Source organism: Liolophura sinensis, chromosome 1 (genome assembly GCF_032854445.1).
Source record: "Liolophura sinensis isolate JHLJ2023 chromosome 1, CUHK_Ljap_v2, whole genome shotgun sequence".
NCBI lineage: Eukaryota > Metazoa > Mollusca > Polyplacophora > Chitonida > Chitonidae > Liolophura > Liolophura sinensis.
In genome coordinates, this window is record NC_088295.1 from 1886421 (window position 1) to 1899790 (window position 13370).

The window sequence follows — 13370 nt, forward strand, 5'->3', positions numbered from 1 at the left end:
AAGGCTAGATGTTCACACTGTACATACAAAGGCTAGATGTTCACACTGAACATACAAAGGCTAGATGTTCACAGAATACATACAAAGGCTAGATGTTCACACTGTACAAACAAAGGCTAGATGTTCACACTGTACATACAAAGGCCAGATGTTCACACTGTACATACAAAGGCTAGATGTTCACAGAATACATACAAAGGCTAGATGTTCACACTGTACATACAAAGGCTAGATGTTCACACTGGACATACAAAGGCTAGATGTTCACACTATACATACAAAGGCTAGATGTTCACACTGTACATACAAAGGCCAGATGTTCACACTGTACATGCAAAGGCTAGATGTTCACAGAATACATACAAAGGCTAGATGTTCACACTGTACAAACAAAGGCTAGATGTTCACACTGTATAGGTGTTCACACTGTACAAAGGCTAGATGTTCACACTGTACATACAAAGGCTAGATGTTCACAGAATACATGCAAAGGCTAGATGTTCACACTGTACATACAAAGGCTAGATGTTCACACTATACATACAAAGGCTAGATGTTCACACTGTACGTACAAAGGCCAGATGTTCACACTGTACATGCAAAGGCTAGATGTTCACAGAATACATACAAAGGCTAGATGTTCACACTGTATAGGTGTTCACACTGTACAAAGGCTAGATGTTCACACTGTACATACAAAGGCTAGATGTTCACAGAATACATGCAAAGGCTAGATGTTCACACTGTACATACAAAGGCTAGATGTTCACACTGTACATACAAAGGCTAGATGTTCACACTGTACAAACAAAGGCTAGATGTTCACACTGTACATACAAAGGCTAGATGTTCACACTGTACGGAAATTTAGGGGCAGCTTTTTTATCTTGTAGATGAGCTTTTGCCAGTATACCATCCACAAGGTCTTGTAGTGCATGATCATTGTGACATGTTTGTGACTTTGTGTTTCTTGTTTTTCCAGGTAGCGTTATATTTTGTTTCGTTTGACATTATTATTTCACTTATTTAGTAAATACAGGGATTTGAATGTTGAATCAATTTTTTAAAGTTCTCAAAACTTCTCAAAACTTTTGTCACTTGTTTCAGTTTGTGGTTAAATGCTATTTTAACACTTGCTATTTTAACACTCTTTCAGTAACTTACTATGACCTCAACATTTACATCCCAGTGCTGTTGTTTAGATGTAGTAGATTGTTGTGCTGGGTGTAGCTGATCATCTGACATATTTATGACTGAGCTTATTTATTTCTCTCATTTCTTCATGTGATGTGAACAGCAAAACAAATCTATATGATATTTAATGGATAAATATTTCTTTCTTTAATGACTTTAAATTGATCACTTTTCATAAGAATTTTCTGTGGACGTGTGCTACATATATTAGACATTACTGTCATCCTCTTCAGTTTTGTGTAGCAGAATTTGTTGGTTTAATGTCCAGATCAAAGGTACTGTAATGTTTTAAATTTTGTACCCAGCATGCATTTCTTGAAGGCAGGTGTTAGAGCATACGTGGAAACTTGAGAACATACTACAGCATTTTTGAAAACATGATGAAACAATTTTGAGAACACACTGCAGAACATACTATAGCAACTTTGAGAACATAGATGCATGACAGCAACTTTGGGAACATAATGCAGCACCTTTGAGAACATATTACATGCATGCATCTTGAGAACATACTGTATATAGCAGCTTTCAGAACATATTGTATACATCAGCTTTCAGAACACACTATATTTAGCAGATTTTAGAACATTACAGCAGCTTTGAGAACATATTGTGTACAGCAGCTTTGAGAACATACTGTGTGCAGCAGCTTTGAGAACATATTGTATACAGCAGCTTTGAGATCATACTGTGAAGTACTTAATTTTTGCATGGAACTAATTTCTGCGGATTTCGGGGTCATTAATTTACTGCGAAAAATAATTCCAGCGAAAAAAATATCCAATATTGAATCATGTACAGGTAGTAGTAATAATGAAATGAAATCTTTGCCAGGGTGGCCGGAGCTGCTCTAAGAAAGCCCGACAGGCCAGCTAAATTTTTTAAACTCTGGTGCTAAGTTATGGTGGGTATAAAACAAAGTGGGAGTTTATTCATCTTTAGTTTGATCAATTTTCGCTATGCCCGTAAAGTGAAAGAAAAATAGATACCAGCACGTGCTGGCTTCTAATGAATGTCGCTCTGATACATGCTATCCCATTGGCTGTGTCTCTCTTGTATGCAGCAACTATGAAACCTATGCTATCCCATTGGCTGTGTCTCTCTTGTATGCAGCAACTATGAAACCTATGCTATCCCATTGGCTGTGTCTCTCTTGTATGCAGCAACTATGAAACCTATGCTATCCCATTGGCTGTGTCTCTCTTGTATGCAGCAACTATGAAACCTATGCTATCCCATTGGCTGTGTCTCTCTTGTATGCAGCAACTATGAAACCCATGCTATCCCATTGGCTGTGTCTCTCTTGTATGCAGCAACTATGAAACCCATGCTATCCCATTGGCTGTGTCTCTCTTGTATGCAGCAACTATGAAACCCATGCCATCCCATTGGCTGTGTCTCTCCTGTGGTCCAGTGAATGAGCTTCTAACAACCTGTGAAGTGTGTACAACCATACAATGGCTGTTTGACAGCTATGGCAATGTTTGCATTTTCTGACCTGCTACAGAGGACGATTAAAACTGAAAACAATGCAAAACTTACCCTGTTGCTTGATAAAGAATGAGGGACTGGTGCCGATAATGGTGAATTCATATGTTTGGCATTGAACTGCTCAAAAGGTGACAGGTCACTTCGCCAGTTGTTTAAAAGCACTCATCAATGATTCGAAAAGAAGTGACACCTGTTTGAGTACTGCTTACGGTAGGTGCGCAAGTAATCTTCTCACATAATGATAATCCATCCCCCATTGTTTTAATCTGTGATCCAGATCATGAGGATTAGCAACACCGCAGGAAACAAAGGAGGATTAAAACCACCCATGATGATACCTGTTGTATGTGCTCGAATAATTTTGGCTATATTATATCTTGGAAAATTTTGTTTTTCAGTATACTCTTAAATACGCAAAAATTAATTCCTGCAAACATATTTTTGGAGAAAATCCGCGAAAATAAATTCCAGCGAAAAATAAGTACTTTACAGTATTGTATAGTAGTAGGACATATTACAGTAGCTTTGAGAACATATTGTATACAGCAGCTTTGAGAGCACACTGTATACAGCAGATTTTAGGACATATTACAGCAGCTTTGAGAACATACTACATACTGAGAACATATTGTATACAGCAGCTTGGAGAACATATTGTATACAGCAGCTTTGAGAACATACTACATACAGCAGATTTTAGGACATTACAGCAGCTTTGAGAACATACTACATACAGCAGCTTTGAGAACATACTACAACAACTTTGAGAACATACTACATACATGTACCTTGAGAACATATTGTATGTAGCAGCTTTGAGAACATACTACATTTAGCAGCTTTGAGAACATACTACAGCAACTTTGAGAACACACTACATACAGCAGCTTTGAGAACATACTACAACAACTTTGAGAACATACTATATACATGTACCTTGAGAACATATTGTATACAGCAGCTTTGAGAACATACTACATTTAGCAGCTTTGAGAACATACTACAGTAGCTTTGAGAACATATTGTATACAGCAGCTTGGAGAACGTATTGTATACAGCAGCTTTGAGAACATACTACAACAACTTTGAGAACATACTACAGCGACTTTGAGAACATACTACATACATGTACCTTGGGAACATACTGTATGCAGCAACTATGAAACCTATTTTGTGATACACTCTATTTGTCGTTGACAGAAAATGGCAGAGATGGCTGAGGTAATAAACGCCAGAGAAAATAAACTGGTGCAGTTAAGCAAAGAAAACAACGATCTCCTTGAGGCTAACAGCATTTTGCGCAAGTAAGTTATGATGTTACAATGTTTTCTGCAGATCTGACACCATACCAGTGTATAGCTATGATGTTATGATGTTTCCTGCAGAACTGATAGCATACCAGTGTATAGCTATGGTGTTACGATGTTTCCTGCAGAGCTGATAGCATACCAGTGTATAGCTATGGTGTTACGATGTTTCCTGCAGAGCTGATATCATACCAGTGTATAGCTATGGTGTTACGATGTTTCCTGCAGAGCTGATATCATACCAGTGTATAGCTATGGTGTTATGATGTTTCCTGCAGAACTGATAGCATACCAGTGTATAGCTGTGGTGTTACGATGTTTCCTGCAGAACTGATAGCATACCAGTGTATAGCTGTGGTGTTATGATGTTTCCTGCAGAACTGATAGCATACCAGTGTATAGCTGTGGTGTTACGATGTTTCCTGCAGAGCTGATAGCATACCAGTGTATAGCTATGGTGTTACGATGTTTCCTGCAGAGTTGATAGCATACCAGTGTATAGCTATGGTGTTACGATGTTTCCTGCAGAAATGATAGCATACCAGTGTATAGCTATGGTGTTACGATGTTTCCTGCAGAGCTGATAGCATACCAGTGTATAGCTATGGTGTTACGATGTTTCCTGCAGAAATGAGCTGATAGCATACCAGTGTATAGCTATGGTGTTACGATGTTTCCTGCAGAACTGATAGCATACCAGTGTATAGCTATGGTGTTACAATGTTTCCTGCAGAATTGATAGCATACCAGTGTATAGCTATGGTGTTACGATGTTTCCTGCAGAACTGATAGCATACCAGTGTATAGCTATGGTGTTACAATGTTTCCTGCAGAGCTGATAGCATACCAGTGTATAGCTATGGTGTTACGATGTTTCCTGCAGAAATGATAGCATACCAGTGTATAGCTATGGTGTTACGATGTTTCCTGCAGAGCTGATAGCATACCAGTGTATAGCTATGGTGTTACGATGTTTCCTGCAGAAATGATAGCATACCAGTGTATAGCTATGGTGTTACGATGTTTCCTGCAGAGCTGATAGCATACCAGTGTATAGCTATGGTGTTACGATGTTTCCTGCAGAACTGATAGCATACCAGTGTATAGCTATGGTGTTACGATGTTTCCTGCAGAGCTGATAGCATACCAGTGTATGGCTATGGTGTTACGATGTTTCCTGCAGAACTGATATCATACCAGTGCATAGCTATGGTGTTACGATGTTTCCTGCAGAACTGATAGCATACCAGTGTATAGCTATGGTGTTACAATGTTTCCTGCAGAATTGATAGCATACCAGTGTATAGCTATGGTGTTGTGATGTTTCCTGCAGAACTGATAGCATACCATTGTATAGCTATGGTGTTACGATGTTTCCTGCAGAATTGATAGCATACCAGTGTATAGCTATGGTGTTACGATGTTTCCTGCAGAGCTGATAGCATACCAGTGTATAGCTATGGTGTTACCATGTTTCCTGCAGAACTGATAGCATACCAGTGTATAGCTATGGTGTTACAATGTTTCCTGCAGAATTGATAGCATACCAGTGTATAGCTATGGTGTTTTGATGTTTCCTGCAGAACTGATAGCATACCAGTGTATAGCTATGGTGTTACGATGTTTCCTGCAGAGCTGATAGCATACCAGTGTATAGCTGTGGTGTTACGATGTTTCCTGCAGAACTGATAGCATACCAGTGTATAGCTATGGTGTTACGATGTTTCCTGCAGAGCTGATAGCATACCAGGGTATAGCTATGGTGTTACGATGTTTCCTGCAGAGCTGATAGCATACCAGTGTATGACTATGGTGTTACGATGTTTCCTGCAGAACTGATAGCATACCAGTGTATGGCTATGATGTTATGACGTTTCCTGCAGAATTGAGAGTATACCAGTGTATAGCTTTCCCAATAAAAGATATGTGTATAGTTAAATGTGCCAAAGGGCCGTCTTAGTCTTAGCCATCTAATGAGTTGTCATGGAATAGTAACCTGCCCCTGATCATGAGGTCAGGGTTCAGCCGTAGTTTAAAGCCCTGAAATTTGGCGAGGTGCGATGTTCTTCCATGGGCTCTGCCTAGTTTTGTGCCATTCATGTATAATAAACATACATACACATATTGTGTTAAAAGTGACATATTCTTGAGTACAGCATAAGGATACACTGAACAAATCAAGTAAATATGGATATGTCCCACAAAATCCCTTGATCTACATGTAAAAATGGCATTAAATTCCCTAGTTTGATGACAAGGCTCTTTCGATTTGTTTTAAATCAGCAATTAAAATTTAAGCATTATTTTGTGTGTTCTCTGCAGATGTCTAGTATTTAGCCACATGTGTACACTTCAGTGTATGTACATGTACAAGTGGCTTTTTTGTGTGTAAGATTACCCAACACCACATGTACAAGTGGCTTTTTTGTGTGTATGATTACCCAACACTACATTTACAAATGGTTCTTTTGTGTGTGTGATTACCCAACACCACATGTACAAATGATTCTTTTGTGTGTGTGATTACCCAACACCACATGTACAAATGGTTCTTTTGTGTGTGTGATTACCCAACACTACATTTACAAATGGTTCTTTTGTGTGTGTGATTACCCAACACTACATTTACAAATGGCTTTTTTGTGTGTGTGATTACCTAACACTGTACATGTACAAATGGCTGTTTGTGTGTGCGATTTCCCAACGTTGTACATGTACAATGGTTCTTTTGTGTGTGTGATTACCCAACACCACATGTACAAATGTTTTTTTTGTGTGTAAGATTACCCAACACTACATTTACAAATGGCTCTTTTGTGTGTGTGATTACCCAACACTACATTTACAAATGGCTTTTTTGTGTGTATGATTACCCAACACCACATTTTTTGTGTGTATGATTACCCAACACCACATTTACAAATGTTTTTTTGTGTGTGTGATTACCCAACACCACATGTACAAATGGCTGTTTTGTGTGTATGATTACCCAACACCACACATACAAATGGCTTTTTTGTGTGTGTGATTACCCAACACCACATGTACAAATGGCTTTTTGTGTGTGTGATTACCCAACACCACATTTTTTGTGTGTATGATTACCAAACACCGTATGTACAAATGGCTGTTTTGTGTGTATGATTACCCAACACTGTACATGTACAATAAGCAGACTAGAAGTGACATTTATAGTTTCAGTATATACCTGACACACCCCGTAATTGAGAGCGAAACACTTCTGTTTATTGGATTTCGAGTATAAATAGTAGTTTTGATCGTATTTTTATCGATGATTACATTTTGATCTCTGTGATGTGTTTTGATCGTATTTTGATCAATGATTACGTTTTAATCATATGTGTGATGTGTTTTGATCGTATTTTGATCGATGATTACATTTTAATCATCTGTGTGATGTGTTTTGATTGTATTTTGATCGATGATTACATTTTAATCATCTGTGTGATGTGTTTTGATCGTATTTTGATTGATGATTACATTTTAATTATCCCTGTGATGTGAAAATGTTATTTTATAGACGTCTAGTGTTCAAACCTGTCAACAGTAACTACTGAAGTGTAGTTGTTTCTGACATATTCATGATTTGTGTTCCTCCTGATCTGCATGATTTTCACCTGTAACCTGTCTTATTTCACATGTATAGTCAGCTGAAGCAGTCTGAAGAGGCACATGAGTTAGAGATGGAGGATGTGAATGCACTGACGGAGGAGTTCACCCAGAGACTGGGTGAGGCCGAGAGGAAGCTGCAGATATCATTAAAGGTGAGTCAGACAGGTGTCATCTAGGGGTCTGTGCATTCTACATTAGTAAACAGGTAACAATATTGATGTACTGTACTCATGTGCTCAAGTCTTCTGTATCACTTTTCTGTACCAGTGAATCTGACTGCCATAATGTTCATAGAGCAACAGTGCTGTTGCTTAGAGTTCAAACCCAGGTCTAGCTGGCTTTCTCTCTGGGCATACATGGGAAGGTCTTCCAGCAACCTACGGATGGTCAATGGTTGTGGGAAAGGCATAAAATGCATTTCAGATAAATATGTAAATAATGTTTATGGTGAGTTATGTGTGTGTGAGTATGGTTTTAACCAACAGTTACGTAAGTCTCAGGCTGTTTTAGGAAATTATGAAAGAAGCAATTCTCAGTTTCTTGACATTTTGTCAGTTAAAAGTATTAGTGTTCAGTTGGTGTTAATACATATGACAGGGAAGTTTTTGTTATGAACATAAACTCATTTTTAATGTGGTAAACCTTTAATATAATGACTGTCTATCTAAGTTACATGTTTATAATAACAGTTAAATATAACAGTTAACAGTTAATAATACTGTTAAATAATAACAGTACATGTATAGTGTTACCTGTACCTGGAAACCTGTGGCTATTAAAATAAAATAGAGAAAGTTTAGGTTACTCGTACCATTACAGGAGAAAGAAAGTCTGAAGAAGCAGTTGGAGATTACTCAGGTGGAAATGGTGAAAAAGTAAGTGAAAATGGCTGCAAGACATGTGAAGGGATTTTTACCAGTGTCTCCAGTAATGTGGAAAATGTCAACAGTATCATTGAAAAATGGAAAATGTCATTCAGTTAAATTTTTGAATAATAATTTAAAATTGATTGTGCCTTACATTTACTGAAACAAGTAATCATTAATTACTTAATCTACAATTCCCAACCCTCTGGATTGTACCTATTTGCAAAAGAATGTGTTTTTGTTTGAGGACCATGTTTTTCTTGTCGGGTGTGTGCTTTAACTGCATACTTCAAAGGGGCACTTTTGTAACTACACTGTACCTGTGGTTTGAAATTGTTGTTTTCTCTTTTGATAGTTTTGATATGGCTGATTATAGAATCTTCTGTGTTGAAATGAAACCTTGATAACTTACCATATTATTGTTCTTCCAGAGGGGACACCTCAAAATTCCAGAAAATGATGGCAGAGAAGGATGAACAAATACAAGAATTGTTAGCAGAGGGTAAGTTGGTTTCTCTTATGACTTATTTACCCGCACCTGCAAAACAGAGACAGGATACATTTACAAACTTATGTGATTCTTATTCTGTTGTTTTTGGAGTTTTCCCAGGATTAGGATTTCTATTCTCTTGAATGAAAAGTAAAGCAGTTATAAACATTTTTGTAAAAGTGTGAAATTTGCATTCAGACTAAGTCAGTAATAAAGTTCATGTGTACTGGATGGATGACATTGAAGAAGCAGAAGAATTACAGCTCCTATAACGTTGTCAGTGTCCCTCGTTGTGTTTTCTGTTTGTAGGAGAGAAACTGTCAAAACAACAGTTACAAGGGAGTACGATTATTAAAAAACTCCGCTCCAAAGAGAAAGAGACTGAGCAGCTGGTCAAGTCCCAAAAGTGAGTTGTCTGCCCCCAAGTAAAGTTCTGTCTGCAAATAGTTCCTTTATTGTAACGCAACTGAATTTTCTGTGTGTGTTAAAAAGTTGGCAAACCTTGTTTCTAATTGAATGAAGTGGATGGTATAATACCATATGAGGTAGAGTGCTAGTGCAGCACAATGACCCAGCAGCCTTTCATCAATGCTCATGCTGGCTTCCTCTCTGTTCATACCTGGGAAGGTGTGTCAGCAAACTGGCTGTGGTTTTCCACTGAGGTCTGTGATTTCCTCTCACTATATTGCTGTATGGCGTTGTGTAAGTGAAATATTCTTGAGTTCAGCATACGCAGCGCTGCATTGCGCCATGACGGTGAGTTACGCGCAGCACTGCATTGTGCCGGGACAGAGTGTCACGCACAGCGCTGCATTGCACCGTGACAGTGTGTCACGCGCAGTGCTGCATTGTGCCGTGACGCGCAGCTCTGCATTGCGTCGTGATGGTCTGTTACGTGCAGTGCTGCATTGTGCCGTGACGGTGTGTTACGCTCAGCGCTGCATTGTCATGTGTTACACACAACACTTCATTCTGTCGTGACAGTTTGTTACACACAACACTGCATTCTGTTGTGACAGTTTGTTACAGATAACATTGCATTCTGTTGTGACAGTTTGGTACAGATAGCATTGCATTCAGTTGTGACAGTTTGTTACAGATAACATTGCATTCAGTTGTGACAGTTTGGTACAGATAACATTGCATTCTGTTGTGACAGTTTGGTACAGATAACATTGCATTCAGTTGTGACAGTTTGGTACAGATAACATTGCATTCAGTTGTGACAGTTTGGTACAGATAACATTGCATTCAGTTGTGACAGTTTGTCACAGATAACATTGCATTCTGTGATTATTACAGACAAAAGCTGGAAGCTCAGAGTTCAGAGTTGCAACATCTGAAACTGGTTTTGGATTCAAAAGAAGACATGGAAAAGAAGCAGACAGGTGAAAATTAGGTCCACATGACCATCACATTGATCTAATATTGTCATAAATAAACAATGACTAAAACTACTGGAGGGGAGCGGGTGGTAGTCAAGTGGTAGTCAGGTGGTTAAATGTGCTTGTCTTTCCTTTGCTAGGACAGACGAGCACAGGTTCAGCCTTGTACAGGGAATTTATTGAGAAATAAGTCATAGACCTCCAGGGAAATCCATGTTTGGAAAAGCTTGGAATTTAGAGTGGTTTGTGAACAGCATAAGATTGAATAAAAGATTTGGGAGATTAAGATATATGTAAATGTGACCTGTGTGTATCTGCATTCCTCCCGTATGTACGGGAGTTTTTTATAGCGATTTGGGATAAAAGGTGAAGTTGAGAAGTCATTATTTTCCATCCACTTCAGGAAGAAATCTGCTAGCAAACCCACCTGGTATCCTCATAATATTGACAAGATGAAATGGAAATGAAATCATGGTAATTTGAAACTGAGTTGTTCATTTTCCAGATGCTATCAGTCAGTTGAACAATGCTGTACAGCGTCAGGAGAAGGAGATTGCCAGGCTAAAGGTTTGTGAGTTATCAGAACTGGTTAATACTGGTTAATAGTTGTACATACAGCTTGAACAGCTGTGTCATGACAGACTCCATCATGACATTACCTGTGTCATAACAGAATTCCTAACAGCAAACAGTGTGCTGGTCACACACCTTCATTGCTTGAATGTGACCGTAGATGTGGGACAGCAAACCCTGAGGAAACCAGTGCTGGTCACGCACCTTCATTGCTTGAATGTGACAGTAGATGCAGGACAGCAAACAGTGACGAACACTCCCTACCTGTGAAAACATTGAAGAAAGACCACTCAAAAGAATCCTTAATTCTTTTCAAATTTTCTTTTCAAAATACCTTTCGTAGGAAATATGAAACATGTGTTTGTTAGTGCTCAGATCCTGATGTATTTGTGGTTTCCTACTATTAAAGTGAGCTGGTGCATTTCGTTCTGTGAAGTATATTGTAAACAGGCTTTTTGTTGCGTAAAGGGAGGTGGAACCTTTTATAATCTGACTGTAGCTACATGTAAGTCTCCTGTCCTGTTAGTGCAGGATAGGAAGTATGAAAACACTTATAAATAGTGTTTCCTGTTTGGTATGAGTGAACACCCATTAGACATGGTCCCTGATCGCCTGTCCAAGCTGGTCTGACTGAGTGAGACTGATGGCGTCGTTGTTGTAGGCTGAGCTAGATGATAACCAAGAGAAGATACGAGGGATGCAGACTGCGCTTGACACCTCCTACAAGTAAGTCATTTTCACTGAAACCTTTCTGATGTCTGAAACTTTCTCTGTCAAGATCCAGTGCTGGCAAGATAATGGTAAACGATGAATGAAGCTGTTCCGATAAATGTTTGGTTTGATTGAGATACTCTTATGTTGATGTCTGATGTTCATTGTGTTCTGTGTGTGTCTATCAGGGAGATCGCTGAGCTGCACCGCGCTAATGCAGCCAAAGACAGCCAGGCGCAGGAAGTGGCAGTGAGTGCAGAGATGCAGGCGCGTGAGGAACTGCGCTTAACAGTGGAGCGTGAAAATCAGCGCTACCAACTGGAGAAGGAAGGCCTTATCATGCAGGTGGTTATTTATTTATGTGCTCAAGAAATTGTTCACTTTTTTGACCACAGTGAGCTTTATGAGGGAAAGATACCAGAGTTTTCCTTCACCATGTAACTGAAAACCTGACTTACAGTAAGTGACCTAAAGTTTTGCACATGGGTTACCATCATTTACTTTCGCACGACCTGAGCTGGCGTCAAAGATGACACAAGAGATTGATTAACCCCCGGCCCGTTTCATTATCCAGCATGGCACTTGGCAGCTCTAGTTGCTAATTCTCACCCATGAATGAAATTGAAGAAAGTATTAAGACATGCGATGAGTATTTCAAACCTTTAAATCCCAAACACTGTAGAAAACAATGACCAGGCCAAACAAGGAATGTACATGCATATTGTACACTGCAGAAGAACTGATTATTCGGGTTAGGCCTACCTGGAAGTTACCTCACTCCGTTATCTGGTGAACGGTTGTCTGCTGAGAGCCCTCATGCAATGAAAATGTGTACAAATGTATATCACCGGCCCGGATAGCACATTTGGTAGAGCATCCGCTTCGGGAGCGGTAGATCCAAGGTCAATCCTGGGTCAAGTCACACGTAAGACTTTAAAAGAGGAAGTTGTGGCTTCCTCGCTTGGCGTTCATTATGGATGAGATAGTGCAACGACTGGTTGACTCGTATCAGTATAATGGCTTGGGCGGGGAGGCTTACTTGCCTTCGGTAAGTCGTCTCAGTGAAGCAGCACTAGATAAAAGAGCGGTGGAAATCCGTCCTGCAACAGGGAGGGTACATTACATGCACCCGTCATCGTCATATGACTGAAAAATTGTTGAGCACGACGTTAAACCCCAATCACTCACTCACTCACAAATGTATTTCAGCTAAAAACGAATTTCACTGAGAAATAACTGTCATCAGCTTCCATATCCATGCAATTGCAAATTAGTATCTCAGTCTACACGCACATTTTGTTTCTTTATAGTCTGAACTGTCCTCCTATTGCAGAAGAGTTCGTTTTCCCACGTTTTTATATCGGGAACATCCCATTAAACATAGAAAACATACTCCATGCAAGCTTTCCGAAAACTACCTCTGTTTACTTTACCCCTTTCGGTAGCACTGTGTCAGAGTCCTGCATATCAGGAGATAAGATTGTCATTACATTAGGAGTTCACACAACACCATCACTGTCTTTATAAACAAAATGTTTAATTTATGATTTCCTTCATACAGTTTTGACCAGACGTGATTTACGTGTTTCCAGCGACAGATAAGATTATTATTCCCCAAAATTGGGGGGATCGATGGGTAGATAAGTGGAAATTTTGAGTTCTGTTATTGTAATTGGCTTGTATCTACATGTAGATAAAACCAGTCACGAAAATTTCATCT

At 39.1% G+C, this 13370-nt stretch overlaps 1 protein-coding gene across 1 annotated transcript in view; it reads left to right on the plus strand.

The window, feature by feature from the left end:
- LOC135467688 (TATA element modulatory factor-like) overlaps positions 1–13370 on the plus strand; it is a 44099-nt gene that overhangs the window by 14250 nt on the left and 16479 nt on the right. The window contains 9 exon segments of the mRNA XM_064745500.1: positions 3886–3989; positions 7660–7777; positions 8445–8500; positions 8923–8993; positions 9291–9387; positions 10284–10369; positions 10872–10933; positions 11601–11665; positions 11839–11995. Of these exon segments, the coding sequence (XP_064601570.1) occupies positions 3886–3989; positions 7660–7777; positions 8445–8500; positions 8923–8993; positions 9291–9387; positions 10284–10369; positions 10872–10933; positions 11601–11665; positions 11839–11995 (816 nt within the window).